Below are 18595 nucleotides of genomic sequence, written 5' to 3' on the forward strand. Positions count from 1 at the left end.
CTGTACATGAATTATGGAGCAGTTTTACGCAATACAATAAGTACCTAGCCAGCGTTGCAAGTCGTTTGCTACCGGCTCGGCTCTAAACCTACGGTAAGACCCATATTTATACGTGCATAATGTATGTATACTCTATATATATACTTATTTAAAAAAAACCACAGTAGCGGTCGTTGGGACGGTATAGATTTATGCAGCATCGATTTGAGAACGAGGAAAAAGGACTGTAAGTAAAATGACGAAGATTTTAAGCTGGGTATGTATCTATAAGTAAAGAAAAACAAATACAGTTAAAAAAAAAATCCTGTCCTTAATCAGGCTAAAAAAATATATTCATTTTGGCCCGCGATAAAGATAAGTTAGGTGACGGTCGCCGACGGTAGTTCAGGCGCAAAAGGAGATAATCGTCACGTTTTTGGTGTTTGAAAATGAGAAGCTATAAACTCCTTAGAGCGGAAGAATTACAAATAAAACACCGTTATGAATATTTTACACTTTATAAAAGGAATCATTGTAAATAATGCGTGCAAAGATTTTTAACGAACACGTTTCGACTATTAATATTTATTAATCAAACATGTTTTGAATGTGCCTCACTCGTAAAGTTACAAGCACATTTTGGAGCTCTTCTGCCTAGACGCACTTAGAGCTGTTATATTTTGATTGGTTTCAAGCAATGCAAATACGGTGAGAGCCTAACCATCGTTTTATTTTTGCAATTACTTTCTCGGTACATTCTTTTATGTAATTTAGTTATTATGTTTGTTTCGCCATATTTACTTAGTTTGGAAAAGTAATTATTTGTGTAATAAGAATACAACAGAATGTTTTAATCGGGTAAGATAAAAAATAAAAGTACTCCCGTCGTTATTTGTTGTATTGTGTTTATTTATTGTTGAGAATTGCGACTGAAAAGAGATATCCAATTTTAACAACATCAACAACAACAACTTAGTAAATTGATAAGTCTACAGTGTCTTATATAACGAAAAGCTTCTGCGGTAGATTTGAAGGTCTAAAACTGGTTAGCAATAGTAAAAAAACTGCTATCACATTTGATGAGAGCAAATATTATTGAGGATTAACTGCATTGTGTACAATGTCATATACTTGACTTGCTCGAGTACACAAGTATGACTTTATAAAGTAACGTTGTGTTTATTTATATATAAGGTAGGAATAACACGTTACATGAAGTTATTATTTTAGCAACAGACAAAATATAGCAGATAATTATGCGTCAGTCATTTAAGAAGTGTTATTTAACTATGGTGTAATTTAATTTTGTACTGGAAAAATAAAAAAATAATAATTACACGGCTGTACATTTTTGTCAGTTTTTTTTTTTTTTTTTTGTAAGATAATACGACTGAAATAAAGGATCGCATTGGAAGTCCGATTTATAGATAAAAACGCCTTTACGACTTTTTCGGCTTAAGGATACAAGTAAAGAAGGGTAATAGAGTCGTAAACACGGTTAAATTAACTACGAAAATAATATTGCTAGCCCAATGAAACACGAAGAAAGATTAGAACTGTTGTAGTCATTCTCTCGGATGATGTCAATTTAATTTTTGAGCATTGCATATATAAGATATATTTCTATAAAACACATAGTATAACTTATAGATTTTTCTATGCACTGATGACAATCAGTTACGAGTTATGGTTTTTAATAGAAAGCCATAATAAAATTCATTAGAGCGTCAGGTCATATTTGTAATTTTTATATCTTACGATCAATAGAATGTCGAGGCAGTTTTATTAATTATCCCAAAATTACTTGGTTTTTTTTGGGGGTGGTCTTCATTTTGTCGAATAAATTTTATATATAAGTTAGCGTAACTTGCCAGTGTGACAATGAATGGGTTGCTGTAGATAAATAGTAGCTTCTGCATTTCGACTTTTGAAAGAACCGTTAACAATATTCAATAATTTAAAAATAAAAAAAGCTGTACGCTGCAGCACTGACAAGGCTTGTGCTGGTTGTAGGTCTACTTTTAGCCAAGATTAGTCAATATTTCAGTGTTATTCCAAGTAAATACAAAAAAGAATTATGCTCTTTCTCAGATAGAGCTCATTGAACTGGAACACTACAAGACTTATGCGATACGACGATGGCGAGAAAAGCAGATCGAAACAACACAATACGCCGCGAATGAATACATAAAACGTGGAAAATAGGAATTGTAGTAACAAACCGTCGAAAGAGCGATCTGGTTTTGCTTGCAAAACGGCTTTAGGGAATTGTGTAACAAAGAGGTTACTTAATTCCCTTGTCATCTAATGTCGCGAGCAACGATTCCAAAAAAATATATTTAGTACACATAAAGACTGCCATTTTAATGACTTGTGCAGTAAAATTTATTATCCACGCCAAACAATTGATGAAGAAAAATACAAACTGTTCTGTCGACGAATACAATTTTTACACGCGTTAATTAGTTGTACTTTTAATTTAATAACAGTAATAAATACATTTTTACAAATGTCACATTTTATCCATCGTTTCGAAGTACTACTAGCTCATTATTTTCAACAACAAGAAATTATAAACCAATTAGTTCAGTTTGAGTTGAAACGTTTTTTTTGTAAAATTACCTATTTTTCTATCTATTCATATGAATTAATCTAATAAATAGAAATAGGTGAACTTTTGTCTGAGATTCTATGGTGATGGAAACTGATTAAAATGTATTTAAATTTAAAACGAGTAAAATGGACAGCAAGTATGTTTGTGTAAACACCGCGTAGTATAATTAATTTAAGTTACACATGTGAAACAAGTAATAATTAGAGTCAAGAATATATAGATACGTTTGATAAGTATACGAAGCTAACCCGACTGTATAAATGAAACGTTATAATTAAAATTCTCATTAAGGAAAACCCTTGCGAGTACCTAAAGGAAAAAGACATCTTCAACAGTTTCGCTGAGAATTAATCGATAATGAAGTCATTTTTTGGTAAATTACATTGTATTGTGGCGAAATATTATGTTAAATTTATCTATCAGATTCACTAACAGTGAAGTTATAACTTCAAAACTAAAAATATGATTGGAGTTTCCTATGCATTAGAATGGGATTTTCCATAAATGCATATATTTTTTATAAAAGAAACAAAAAAATTATTTGGGAACATTCTTTTGGTTAACAGTGAAATTTTTTAGACTATTTAAAAACATTTTAATGTGAAACTTATTGTGAAAGTTTTATTGCACTCAATAGTAATGTAAAAGCCGTCATGTAACGAAAAAATTTAAAATCAATCAAACTATTTAGATTTCCAGTACTAATACGAAAAAATACTATTCAATAAAAATTCTATGCTGACATACTACATAAGTTAAGCCGCGGATAGGTGATTCAATCTCAATAGACTTGTCTCGATTAATAATAAACACAATAATATTATAATAAAGTGGACTGTATTAAAACAGTCAATATATATGCAAGTTACACGATATGTCCGCACGCGAGCTCGTACGTTACCTTTTTGTTATATATCAGAAAAACATCGGCCAGTATTTTAATATCACATTTTAATACTATAAAATTGCTTTGACAAGCCGTACAACATAATTTCCACTATTTTCTCAGATGGTTATATAGAATACATTATTCGACATCCAAATTCTAAAAAAATCCAATATTGATGAATATTAAAGTATAATATTTTTAACAAAAAGTAAAATGTAAAGAACTCTTTTGGTAACAATATCCTTTTTTTGAGATATTTCATTGTTTGCGTTTAAAAGACCAAATAACATAATGTAGCTAATGTATTATTACTCAGTGAGTGAAGGGAAAAAACTATATGACTAAAAAAAATGAAAATTAAAGTCATTAATAATTTTGCCAAAAATGTACGAAAACTTTTTGTCTACTGGGTCGAATAATGGTTAAAACAATTGTTATAATCTTTACCCAAAGGTCTACGTAGTGTTGATCTTTCGCAGGAATAAATGAAAATTTCTTTATTATGTTCTTTAAGTTTTACAATTTTGTTTAATATATTATATAATACATATATATATAAGTAAAGAGCGGTATTTTTTTAAAGCCGTTTTGTGTTCAACGGTCTCATTGTACACGTTTCTTATTAATTTGTCACGTTAATATTATTAAAAGTTAACCTTAACCTCATATACTTTTAATTATACATATAAAAACGGTTCACAAAATGAAATATTCAAAACTTTTGATAAGAAAACTTTTTAAATAACCGAAAACTTAGAAAACTGACAACATGAATTTAGGCCATACTTAAATTCTTCTTGTTACTATCTTATTGTACCTCATATTTCACATAAACTGTACTTTAACTGTAACTTGAGGACGATCGATTTTGAATTTTTGCGAAAATGTTAACTTAGAAAAAAAAACAGTGCTCCGATCTCTAATAAAATTTATCCAATTCTGTGGTAGTTTCCTTTAGTAATTATTTCTATTTGAGCGTATAAATTATAGAAATAGTACGAAAATAATAAGGAATCTCAGAATTGTTAATATGAATAAAATCGTCAACTAATATGAAGTCGTGCAATTGAAAATAAAACAAATTGGTTAAAATTAAAAATTCAATAGGAAAAACTATGCGTTTAAACGTATTCACGATAATAATGCATTTTGTTAAAAAGAGACAATAGTATAAACAATATTTGGGTTAAATTAGTTGTTAGAAACAATGGCGCTCGGTCTCTTTGGATAATTACAAGCAAAACATAACATGACCCGGCTGTAGTATAATAATTCACCTACAACGCAAGATTTCAAGAAGCAAAAAAAAAAAGCAGGGGATCCCTAGCACGAACCTTTCGCGCGTGTGCTTCTGTGGTTACTGTAAAAAAAAAAATAATGCGAATATTTGTATATATTGCACACAACAAAAACCAAACGGTTCACCGACGGCGGATATTTGTTCGTCCACCCTAAATCTCTTTTGCAGTTAAAACACATCAGCTACCTTGAAAACGTTTTTATCATTGGCAAGTTGGATGAGACGGGGTGTAATACGTCCGTGAGCATTTCGGTCACGTCCAGAACGAACATTGGGAATGCAAATGAGTAAAGTAACTGGAGTTGTTCCGAATGTGTGTTATTAAAAAAGAAAAAAATGTAAATATACGTAAGAATAAAACACTAGTCTCGAAGAAAATTGAAATGTGAAAAACATACAAGCACACCGGTGTACTACTTGCCGTTTATCTGGAATGTTTATTTAGTGTGTCGTGAAAACCAGTTTTGGATGATGTACATTGTTTGTGAAAAGCAATATGCTTCCTGAAGTAAAAAAAAACCTTGAATGTGTTTGGAGTTAGTGTCTCGAACAGAAGAAAAGTTTCCAAGAAAATTTACTACCATTAGTCTTACCATCTATCGGTCTCTCTCTCTTTTCCTGTATTTGATTTTTTTTTTTTTTTTCATTCTCTTGCATAGCGTATTTTATATTTTGAATGTTAAAATATTTACCAGATGTTGCATAACAAGAGATCCCTTCTAGAAAAATATGATAACAATTATTTCTTCTTTTTATACAGAAAATAATATAAAACTAGAACAATACAAACATTCATAACGCTTCCAACCACTGAACGATACAAAAAAGATAAAAAAAATTTAAATTATAATACGTAGATACGAACTGTCATTACCGTTTGATCGTCAACTATTACTATGGAATATTCAACAAAGTTTATGAATAACTGTCACTAGCACTAAACATGAGATAAATGAAGCTTGTTCTTATATCATACTTTCTTGAAAAATTTTCAAAATAAAACGATTTACAAGAAATCTATTGAAGATAAGTATTGTTTATCATAATTATTATGACAGAATTAAAATATTTCCCATCAAATTTTATACTTATACATATAATTATTAACGTTTTATAATCAAATTTGACACATGTACATCAAGTTTCTTTGTAATATTATATGCATAAATTATTCTATCTTTTTAAAATTTTTAGAAGGAATTAAAATAATGTATAAATCAACTGACATTAATATTTTTAAAAAAAGTATTTGACTGTGTACAATTATTACTGAAATGATATTTACAAAAGGAATTAATATTTTTTGAAACATACACAAAATTCATTTGACTGTACAAGTAGTTTCATAATAAATACACACAGCTATTGAAAATAAATATTTTAATGCTAGTTTTTTGCGTTTCGCAACGATAAACAATATTTCTTTTGTTGTATGGATAATTTTTACAATAATTTCGAATAAACACAATACAATATTTATTGTAGCAACGGTATTTCCATCTTTAAATTTTTTGAAATTTAACCTGCAACATTTACTAATTTAAGACGAATGGCATAAATAGAAAGAGATGAGAGAACATCGTGCTTAATGTTTCATAGAGACGTTACCGGTAATCACGTTCTACCAGTTCGTTAGGGGTTTCTATGCAAGTTTTGCGCGAGCCTATATTATATAATGGTTTAGATTAGATCTAAAGGTATGAGTAACCGAGTTAAAGAGAGATAAAAGAGGGAGATGCAGAGAAATCTCATTCTATCCCCGGGCGCTAGTCAAATACGTGTCATCAACTTTACCGAAAACACAATCTTCGTGCTTGAAGTATAAAGTATAACTCGTGTTTTCATACATGTAAAAGCCGATTGTATCGCACAGAAAAGTTTCACCCGTCGAAAACTTTCAAACCGACGACACCGCCAACAGTAGTTGCCTGAGAGATCTAAATTATTGATAACCAATTGACAGTAGCTGTCTTAAATGGTTCAAGTCACAAACACATACGTTTAGTCTTCATACGCAGCAATATCATGCCATAAATCACGCTCCTTCCCATCTCTTTAACACTCAGAACTCGCCCTCTGAGTGTAATCAAGAACAAGCGTTGCTAAATTATACACGTTCGAGTTAGCGATTTGACATCAGCTCTGTATCAGCCACTGTATGTTAGCTAGCCCAAAACACCAACGAATACCTTAAACTTACTCAACTGAAAATACCAAGTCATCTATTTCATGTCTGATTGGCTGCAAAATTATCAATGATAGTGTATATCAAGTACATACAGTTAACATTACTTATATAGGTCCTTCGAAAAAAATTCTAAAACTTTTGATTTTCACGTTTTTAAGTCCTCAATAAATATTTTCAAACATTTTTAAATAATAAACTATAAACGTCAAAGTCTATTGCCAGTGATTGAATTGTTTTCATTAAAGTTCGCCATGAATTTTCGAATAAAATTTTATATAAAACTAAATTAATTGATTTTATATTTTCAATGTCTAATATCAAAATAGTAAAATATTACTATTGTCATTATATTTGACAAATCATAAAAATGGGATTTATATCTACTGACATTGATCAATAAAAATGTCTTATTTAAAAAAAAAATCGTTTTAGCTATAACTGCGTCTCCGTAATGTATTCTGACCCTAAAACATATTCATTTATTTAAGAGAAATAATAAGCTCTATCTTCTAAGTAAAATGAAAGACATGAAATAAAAAAACTCGGGATTGCCTTGTCATGATCGTAAAATACGCAGAATTGGAAAAAAAATCATGGGGGTATTTTTTATGTTGTCAAATGTCATTCCGGTCTATTGTTTTGTCAGCTCTAACAAAAAAAGAATCGAAAATATATTAAAGAGGTGATAGAGATATAAGAGGAAATGATTTGTTGATAGAATACACTGCACTGAAAAACTAAAAAGTAAAACCCAATTTTAATCTTGAGTTTGAGTTTCGTTATCGAATTTCCAAGTCTAAATTGAATATATTTAACCTATGTTAAATTCTGATATCACTTTTAAGTTTGTATATTGGAATCGAAAAAAGCCATAGTAACTCGGATAACTCATTCGAGCAACTTAAGCACTCGCAAATTTCAAGTGTAAATGTCAATTAATAAGAATTTTAAAAACATCGAGTAATTTTCTAATAAAATTCCAAACTATAAGTTTATATGTTTTGAAGTTTCACACAAATACTTTTATTTTATTCTTATATAAAAGCTTACTACATACAACTTTATACTGTTTTTCACTTTATTTTGATACTTTTTACAATTATTTTTTAATTAAACATTAATTGTTGGAATAAAAAACGTTATCTCTTTAAGGCTATTTTACTTTTATTATACAAGTATAATTTATCCAACAATCAATTTTATTATTATTTTTTCCAAATCTGTGAATGTATAATGCTTAATAAATAAATGTTGAGATAAAATACTACACGTAAGAAAATTTTATCACCCCAATCATTACAATTTTTGTAAAAAATAATAATAATAAATTTTATATTTTTAATTATGCCGTGAACAAAAATCATTTCGTATAAAATATTATTACAAAACATAAGTAACACACAGTTATCTTTAAATAAATATGTTTATTTCATAATGTTACCTTGTACTGAGTATTTGTGACTTTCTCCAGAGATTCATTCTTGAATAGACGGCTCATTGTATAGGCAATTTAATAGCATAAATGTTCAAATAGACAGTTTGAATTTGTACTTAACGTGTTTTACAGTTTTAAGTAAAGAGATTTAAAAAATATAATATAAGTTGAATAACCGGCTAGGTAGGCAGTCTACCAAGCTCAGTTGGTTGGTTGGCATAACTTCTATTGAATACTATAAAGATCGAATAAGCCAAATTAACTTCTCTTCAATCACGAAGATATCGGAAGTTATGTACTGTTTTTGTTTTTTTTTTAACGCACACAAAGCAAAATGAAACGCACAGCTGCCAAGTATGTTATTCGCTCGGTGACGCCTTAGGGAGTTTTGGATAAAAGTTAGACAAAACGATTATTCACCGATTTTTTTTTTTATAAATAAATAAAATAAGAGTAAAACTCCGTGTCATTCATTCATAAAACAGTGAGCAATAAATTATCGAAAAATTGTTGGGCTGGATGCCAACCAGTTTTATTTATACTTTTTTAGTTCTTTGCTGGGAAAAGATTTTAAAAAGTCATTTTGTATTTATCAAAAAAAGTATTCTGTGTATTTATTTATCCAAATGTTAAAAAAATCTGATCACAATTCTGCCTGACGAACGCAGATGTTTCACTTTAACCAATTGACGCGTAAGCCATTAAATAATAATTGTATAGCTCGCAAACTATTATTTTCACACCTTACACATGTCACTCGCCACTTCTCAATTAAATACTCAAACCATTGCATAATTATATGTTCACATGCAATCGTTGTGACAATCACAGCGACTAAATGTGTCAGCTTGTACCGTCTTTTCATAGAATATTTAAAATTCAACATTAAAACAAATATAATTACGAAAAATTGCACAAAAAAAAAATTAAATTAATATTATACGACATTTCTTATTACGTATAAACAAATATATATTTCAAATATTACATTACTCATTTTTATTAAATTTACGTCAGCATTCCATTATTAGATATATTGCGCTGTTAATAAAGTAATAAATATCAATAAAAAACAAAATTGTAAAAATGTATTTTTTAATAGTTCTTGAATTATTCATTATTATTATTATTATTATTTATTTTTTACTCGGATTTTTTTTAATTTCTTATTGATATTAGGTATTTTTACAATTTTGTAGGGATAATTTTTCCGGAAAAATTGTTAGTAGGAAAGAGAACTAGTCGCTATTGATCAATTTAATCTTCTCCGGTCTCTTTTAGTATAAGACATATGATAGTAAAAGCACCTGACTAATACTAAAATGAAAGCGTGCTTCATTTTTTTAAGCTGTAAGGCTTTCTTTTGGTATTCAATTATGCAAATTTCTTTCGAATAAATTTTTTTTCCATACGACTACTATAGTCAAATTATTTTCCTATACGAATGCTTATTTATTATTTATTTGGAAAGATAGAATTTTTTCTATAAATTTCTAAAATAAATAAAGACGTGGTGATTTTTCTGACAGGCACAGAATAAATATATGCATTCGTCAGAGGTATTTGCAACTGGCATATGAAACCGAGAAACGAGCGTACAGAACAAGTTTAGTCATACCAAATTGAGCGACAAATTAAAAAACCCATGGGCGACGTCACCGTTTATTCATTCCAGGCGGATCAAATGACTTACAACATTGATGCGACAATCTGCCTATATCTCTTTTATAGTCAGCTTTAGTGTATCTTCGACAAAGCCAAATAGGCAATTCGTCTATTTGGGAAATCTATTCCATTACCTGTTAAACGTTGTTCTCAAATATGCTGTATGCTTATAACTAGATTTATGTAACTTTTAAGGTTATGTAAACATAGCTGAAAATAATAGTTTTTTCATAGACATTAAGCGTTAATAAATACTTGGATAATTGGATCATTATTATCTGATAAGTTAAAAGATTTATTTTAAATAATATTTCACACAGAGCCGTAGCTAGGCCTTGGAAAAACAGGTCCAACACTGATGAACCTTATTTTGGCTTTGAGTTTATATTTTTAAACACTAGATGGTAAAATCAATATAATTCAAGTTGTATTGACTATCATTTTAAGGTTAATTACTGTAATTACAGAATAGTAAACACTTAATGAATTTGTAGTTAATTGAACCAAGTTTAAATCTACCCTAATTATTAACTGTAAATACTTCAAGAGGAATTAGTAATGACGTACATTATGGCTTTTACTAATCATTAGTATTGACAAGAAGTTCTAGTGTACTAATTAAACATAAAAGAACTTTGAGTAATCTAAATCTCCTAAGAAATTATCTGTTGACATTAAAGTGGAATCTTATGTATAAATAGGCGTGTAGTTTAAAAAACAACTATTTTAACTATATTTTTTATTGAATAGATATGAATAATACAGAGTATTTAGCAAGTAAGAAAGCAATAAGAAATCACCGTTTGATATTTAATGATTTTTTCTCAAATTATAATATACTATTAAATATAAAACATTAAAAGTTATTATCTAAGCTCACGGTTCTAAGCCATACCATTCACATTATGAACATTCCAGCAATATTAGTGGATCTTTACACGAAACAATTTACCTGGATCGTCTAACCACTACATTTTTTTAAAAAAGGCTTAGTACCTTAGAACACTTAAAGTTTGGTATTCAATGTTAAACTTTTTTTAAAATAAGATAATTTAATTATTTTTATTTTTATTTCTATTTCATCATCAAAATTATAAGACACTTCCCGTAAAGATAAAAACGTGAAATATAATACAAAGGTAAGGTTGGGAAAAAATCTGAAAATTGTTATTTTCTCAAAATAAACAGTCATATAGGTAAGAGCATTATTTGAGGAAACAGAGAAGATAGTCGCCCGTTCTGATTTTTTAACGACTTATGAAAATTTTGTATTTTGCTGGTCTTAGCTATAAAAAAAAATTATTTCCTTGACAAAAATCTAATTGTGAGAACTCCTTCTATCCAAAAAAATCCACCTATCAAAGTATTAATATCTAATTTGTAGCCAAACTTTAGTTCATAAACTTTTTTTTACTTTCATGTGTAACATTGCTTTATTATTCGTATTGCTTATCACCTGTATAGTTTCTAGCCAAGACTGGCTCAGTACTTATTTAGTATTTACTTGGGAGACGGGGAGAAGAGAATTTAAAAGCAAAAAAATTGTTCATATCCTCTCACGTGATTCATTGGAAATTGATGCCAAATCTGTTTTATTGCTCATTCAAACACTGGCCGAGTATTAAGTAACAATATTGCTCGTGAAAGTACAATTGAAGATTATGAACTAAAAAAAGACGAAACTTGTCCAGAATTTATATATCTCCACTTTGATAGACAAACTGATTTGTGAGGGAAGAGGTTGGAACTTGGCTTTTTTTTCATAGCGAGTTTTTGTTGAGGATTAAACTAATACAAAGAAAACAATAATTATACAATTTATCAAATTTTATATGGAATAAAATTAAAACTCTTAATCTTACTACTTAACTTAAGAACAATTTATTACATGGAAAATATGGAATCAGATAGAAAACAATGTACAGTAAGTAAGGAAACAAGTCAATTGTTTTAAACAATGAGAACAATAGAAAACCGTATCCTCACTTACTAAACACCCTATATAAATATTTTTGTTTTGAATAAAAAGTATGATAAAACAATGTGTGTAACACCCTTCTTTAGAAAAACATGATGCTTTATGAGATAATTCTAGCACTGACGTTTATCCGGATAAATTTTAGTACCTTTATGTAGCGTGTAAAAACAATAATCTGTTTTACACTGTCAATAATATCTCTATTTTCATGAAAATAAAATACATACTTCCATTCTCCCCTTGATCTGTCACACGTGCAACAAACTGGGGCATTACGATAATTCATGGGCACGAAATTCACATTTTCACAAGAGGTTCTTATTCGACATCCATATTGGCAATGATAAAATAATGGCCCCGTGGTAGCGACACGTTTCTTGCTTATATCACTGCGACGTCACATACGTTTGGTACGATAACGTGTACAAGAAAAATACAACAACCAATTGAGAACACCCCCGAAAACCCAACACAATATAAATATATTCAATGTAATTCACGTTTTGTTTAATGGGAATTTATTTTACTTTGTGAACCTACCATAAATATTAAAGATACTTCCACTCAGCAATCATGATGCATTATTACTTAAATATTTCGTAACGTTAAGTTCTAGATAATTATATTCTCTCATTAAGTTTTAATTCTCGTTAATTTTCAACTTCAAAACGAGTGTTTAAATTTAAAACAAGACATTGATTTTCCACAAAAACTTCTGCTACAGCCGTGATGTATATTTTTACTGCCATCCATGTTTCTACATTTTATCTACAAGTATTTTTAGAATATTTATAAAATAAATATTTAAAAACAAATTTTAAACGAAAATTTGTTTTACAAAATTTAATTTGCTGCTCAAAATAATTATTTATTGGCTCATATAACAATCTAAATATAACATAACGGAATCCCTTTTTAGCGATTCTCCGACGAAAAGTGCGTGCCCAATCAATTTAATGTTTTAAAAACAGAATTTTGTATTACTTTCCAGGGTTACGAGCTGTTTTATTATTATTCTTTTCCACTCCCTTCGTCAGATTTCCGCAACAGTGAATCTTCGTTTACGCTCGTACGACATGCTGTTCGTCGAGCGTTCACTCAAACCCAGATCGGTTCAATAAACTCAGTCCTTACAATCCTCCTACGGGTACAAAAAAACATGATCATTTCACTTGCACCGCTACAAGAGAAATAAGTCGGCGCTTTACGACTGCCGGTGGTAATTCTTCGAACGATGCACTATACTTATTATAATCATAGATCACACGAGTACCTATTACAACCGAACAGGTATGACACGGCGCAGCGGTTTAGCTAATTTCAGTAGGCAACGCTTTTTTATTGTACTTGAAAACTTCTTGCCGTGTAATGTGCTCCTTACTCAAACCGTCACTATACGCCTGCGGTCGAAGACAACACACTCGCGCCGCCACTGTATCGCTCCCAATTGTGTAGCGCAATGCGGCAATCAGCAACAATACTTGAACATTTTTAATGATAACCGTAGTGATAATAAAGTATATTATTGCCTAACTACACGCACCAGCACACTCGTCTAAACAAATTTATATTATATTACACCACCAAAACATACAAGTTTTGTCACGACCACTCGCTAGCCTTATAACATTTGGCCATTATTATTTTAAACACGCGCGTTCTATAGTTAATTCACATTATCTGAACAAAACTTTCCGTGAACGGCCAAAAACGGTTTGGCAAAGTTGGCGGCAACTATCCTGTACTACTAACTAAGAGACTGGGTGTTGGGATACACATTATTCCATGTGTGTGTGTGTGTATAAAACAAGTAACTGGCTAATATAGTCTGAGCTACGTTCCTCCTCGGCACTATTTCAAGTTATATTTATGTCACGATCCCAACAGAAAATTGTGATTTCTGAACTTTCTATAACACTCGAACACGCCTAGATGTTAAATAAAATTCTATTTACAATATTCACTTAAAATGTTCGTTATTGACACACGGAAGGCACACGGGTGTACATATAAAACCATATAAATATCGTGTTTTTTATCGGATTAGACGACACATATTTTAATCGATCGTAAAAATTTTGTACAATTTGGTGAGGTTTCGTGTTTTANCACGGGTGTACATATAAAACCATATAAATATCGTGTTTTTTATCGGATTAGACGACACATATTTTAATCGATCGTAAAAATTTGTACAATTTGGTGAGGTTTCGTGTTTTAATTCACATAGGACTTCTGTAATCCAATTGTCTATGTCGTTTTCTACAAAAAACGTCCATTCATAATTAAATTGCAGGAAAAACCATCACGAAGAATTAAAAACACATTGCTTCAGAGTGAATGAGAAAACTCAAATTTGATTTTTTTTTTTTCAGCATGCAATCGGACGTACTACGGTGAAGTGAGTAGAACATACGAGCTGGAAGTCCGAAGACCAAGAGAGGACCGATTGCCATTCTTGTGCTTTTTGAACTTTACGGCTGCCGGCAACAAATTCGGCGACATTATACAAGTAATTGAAAACACAATCAAAGCTTTACAATAAGACTTAGTAATAGTTATTTATAGTTTTATGGTGATTCTATAAAAGAGTTAAGAAAGTCAAAAATGGTAGAAATGTGAAAAGTGTTTAAGAAAGACTAAAGTCGTAATGCATTAGTCAAGATTTTAGAAACAAACATTTATTACGACGAAAACAATTCTTTTATTTTATAAAGTAGAAAGTTTTTGCCGTATAGTAAGTTATTCGAATCATTTTTCCGAATTATTTCAATCGAGTCTGTATAGTAGTTTTTAGAAGGATTAACAGTTGTGGAAACTCGGACTGGAGTGAAAATAAATTAAAATGACAACTTTCCGTTGCAAAGCTATATCTGGATACTATATTATTATCGTTAAACATAATATTCGGTTAGACTTGGTTAACTGCGCTCTTCTAAATGTTGTTTTCGTTATTAAAACACGAGACGACCACCGACTAAGTTGGCAAAATACCATTAAATGAGCGGTGGTGAATCCAAATGCACTACGTTCGGAAAAGTTTGATTGAAAAAGTCATAAAATAACTAGCCAAATGCTTCTTTCATAAAAAAAATAATAATAATAAATAAATACAAAACCTATTTAGATCAGGCGTGCAGTCCGGAATCGTCTTTTATACAAAAATAAAATTAAAACAATAAAAAGCAAAAAACTATAATTGGAAAATAAAAGAATAGAATACAACGAAAACTGCAAATTTCAATCTCGTACCTCCCTAGAGCGCAAAAGAAGTTTTTAAACATTTATTCTTTAACTGAACATCTACCTTGTGTAAACTTCGCTTTTTACTCGGCAAACAATCAAAGTTGACTGAGTGCATGATTATAAAAAAAAAATTTTAAGTTTTTACTTTTCATAAATAAACTTTAAATAACTCGTTAAAAACTATCTAACCTAAGCGAGTTTTTTTATTGCTCGAAAAGATCAGTATGAGACCGTCTCAAATTGTCTGGAAAAGTCAACCGCAATGAAATTTTAATAGAATTGCGGTCAAGAGATACGTACGATTTTTATTTAATGTTTGATTACATTAAAAATATGAATTTCCAACAAAACTATTTCTTTTCGTCATTACCATTAGGCATTTATAACCACATAAAAATAGATTTAATTATTTATTACTGTACTCTGAAATCAAATTCAATAATATTACCAAATAACGTGGCAAATGTAATTTTTTATTTCCGAAAATGTTAAAATATTTTGGCATTATTTGCATGAGTTTTATAATGATTGACATTATATTAATATACATACAAATGGTTGAAAAATACTTTGTCATTTACAAACGTGAACATTTAATTATAATTAAAAATATTTGATGTATAACCCAGTTATTATCAAATAGAACTGCTAAATTTTTAACGCATATTTAAGATATTTTATATTTTTAAACACATTTCTTATTCTATGTAAAAAGCTTTTAAATACTTTTTTCCAAGAAATATATTTTGTTCTTTAAATTGAATAAAACAGTATCACACGATAGTTAACGAATTTAACCAAAGCCATTTTTTACTAGGAGTTACATGCACTTCCGAGCATAAAACACTACTACTGTAATAAAAAAATTGTGTACATTTTGTATACAACCACGGTTGATAATAAATTATAAAATTGGTAGTGCGTACCTGGAATATACAAGCACACTCACATTTGGTTTGTATTTACATAGGACTTGGTCTTTGTACTGCATTCTGGCATGTAACACATACTTGCATGCTAACTATTCAAAGAACCCCTAGTTGTTTAGGTCCATCAAACGAACTCAAATACATAATGCATAAAACCTAGGAAGGCATAAGATTTTGTTTTATTCTTTTTAATGGTTGTCGCGTCCAGACTAGGAAGACACTCAAAGGTGTCCCTTTATCAAGTATGTCTATTCCTTATTGTTTTTAAAACGTCCATTGTCATAAAGACCATAAAAAAGCGCGCACTTTGTAAAATTGATAGGGTTATTTAAAAAGTTGTAATAAAACAAAAAAGAAAGAAAATTAACTAAGCCTTTGGGTGAATCTCATTAAATGAACAAAACGTCTCTGCGATTGTGTTACAGCTGAATTCATTCAGATTTGTTTCACCAGAAAAAATATTAAAAAGTATACGTTTTACTTTTATTTACTAACACTTAGTCTGAATTGCAGGCGATGAGCTTTCAGTCCATTTAATTTACGAACCCGAACGATTAATGTATTTAGACGCTACACATATAACGTATAATATCTATCGTAGCATACACTCTTTTACTTATTTATATCAATATTTCGGTTATTTTGGATAAATATTTTTAGACTAAACAAATCGAATTTCATTATTCTTATTTATTTTAGCTGTTTATTATTAACAATGACCCTGAGAGAGGATAATAACCACTTGGCATAACCACAAATATTTTTGAGCTCCAATTTTGAATATATGTTTTTCACAGCATGTGTACAGCAGAGAAAAAAAGTTCCTATAGAAAGTCGTAAAACTTCCCTTTAACTCGTAACCAACATGTTGGTCATTTGTTCTGGTGACCACAACCTATTAGAAATAATTGTCCAAAATTACTAGATAGAATTGTTGAAAACAACTAGTGAATAATTAATACTAATACTAAGACGAATTTGGTGATTTAGTTAGTCAAAGTGTTCATTATGCTGCATTAAATTGACATAGTTGTTTAACAGTCACATAGTAATAACAATAGAATTTTACAATTTTATTTCATTGTATGCAGTCTCGTTGCTCGGTTAAGTGATAAGATATCGGAAAATTGGTGTACGTCACATATGATTTAGTTTTATCAATTTATTTAAAAAATAAATTATCCAATACAAACATAAGGTACATTTTTTTAAGTGTTCACAGATCTACGCTAAAATAAATATAAAGTATAACATTGTTTTTTTTATTGCATTACTAGAATATCGAAATATAAAACACGTTTTAAATGAGCTACTCTTTATCAATAAACTCCATTATTGTTTCAAAAAACTTTATCCATACGCCCAATTTTAAAAGTAAAGTAACGAATTATTATTATCATGAAAATAAATCAAAACAAAAAAATTCTCTGTTAATTATAAAAATAAAATAACAATTAAATGATATGAAACGAAAAAAATATTACAATTGTTATTTCGTTTAAAACAAAATTTAAATAAAACATTCTTGATTTGAATTTTTATTCAGTTGTAACTTCCATAAGCTATCACTAACGTCTAATTTATATATTTTCATCATGTTTCAGTTGACATTTGACACATTCACAGTTGGAAGATTCGTGTCATATACATCAGATGGATGTCCAGATGGTTACATGTCGATTAGAGAATCACAATTACCAGATACAGGCGGTCAATGGTGTGGTAGCGCTTGGGGATTTACAGTTTATTACAGTGAAACCAAGTCAATAAATCTGACTCTCATTCTCAGTAAACTTTCAGAACAGGTAATAAAATAAGAATCTTATTGAATTAATAACTGCTTATTTTACTAAAAAAAAACAGTTTATTTTTCTTATACGCGGCGATTAATTAAAACTGAATGAAATATTTTATTCTTAAGGGAATCGGGTACAACTTTGACTTTAAATTGTCCTACAAGTTTTTGAAGAAAAGTGAAGCACATTTGCGATACGGCAACAATACATTTCAAACGTGGCGGGGTCAGATGATAGTAGGAAGCTACTGTGACAGAATACTAGATCAGTGTGACCGGAAACCATGCCGAGTGCAATCGCCCAATTATCCTGGAGCATATCCTAGAAACGTCACTTGTTATTATCGCATCGAACAAAGAACGGCCCCGAAATCCAAAAGAGCTTTAATCGTAGTCAGACAACCCAACGCCCACAAGATTCATATAAAAGATCAAGTCATCAACTACGATAGAAGTCAACGAACCCTCAGGTAATAATTATTAGTTTATGGCTATGTTATTATTAGTTTTGAATAATTTTATAGTCATAGCGTCCACTTGTCTTACTCGTGTACTGTTGAATAATTTTCAAGTACGG

The 18595-nt window shown here is 29.8% G+C and overlaps 1 protein-coding gene across 9 annotated transcripts in view; it reads left to right on the forward strand.

Moving 5' to 3' along the window:
* The window catches only part of LOC126900213 (uncharacterized), a 136704-nt gene that overhangs the window by 109008 nt on the left and 9101 nt on the right, over window positions 1-18595 (forward strand). For all 9 annotated transcript variants that reach the window (XM_050675735.1, XM_050675732.1, XM_050675738.1 and 6 more), the window contains 3 exons: window positions 14424-14560; window positions 17828-18028; window positions 18145-18488. In XM_050675735.1, the coding sequence (XP_050531692.1) occupies window positions 14424-14560; window positions 17828-18028; window positions 18145-18488 (682 nt within the window). The remainder of the gene's footprint in view (window positions 1-14423; window positions 14561-17827; window positions 18029-18144; window positions 18489-18595) is intronic.

This window comes from Daktulosphaira vitifoliae, unplaced genomic scaffold (genome assembly GCF_025091365.1).
Source record: "Daktulosphaira vitifoliae isolate Bord-2020 unplaced genomic scaffold, ASM2509136v1 Scaffold_3, whole genome shotgun sequence".
NCBI classification, from domain to species: domain Eukaryota; kingdom Metazoa; phylum Arthropoda; class Insecta; order Hemiptera; family Phylloxeridae; genus Daktulosphaira; species Daktulosphaira vitifoliae.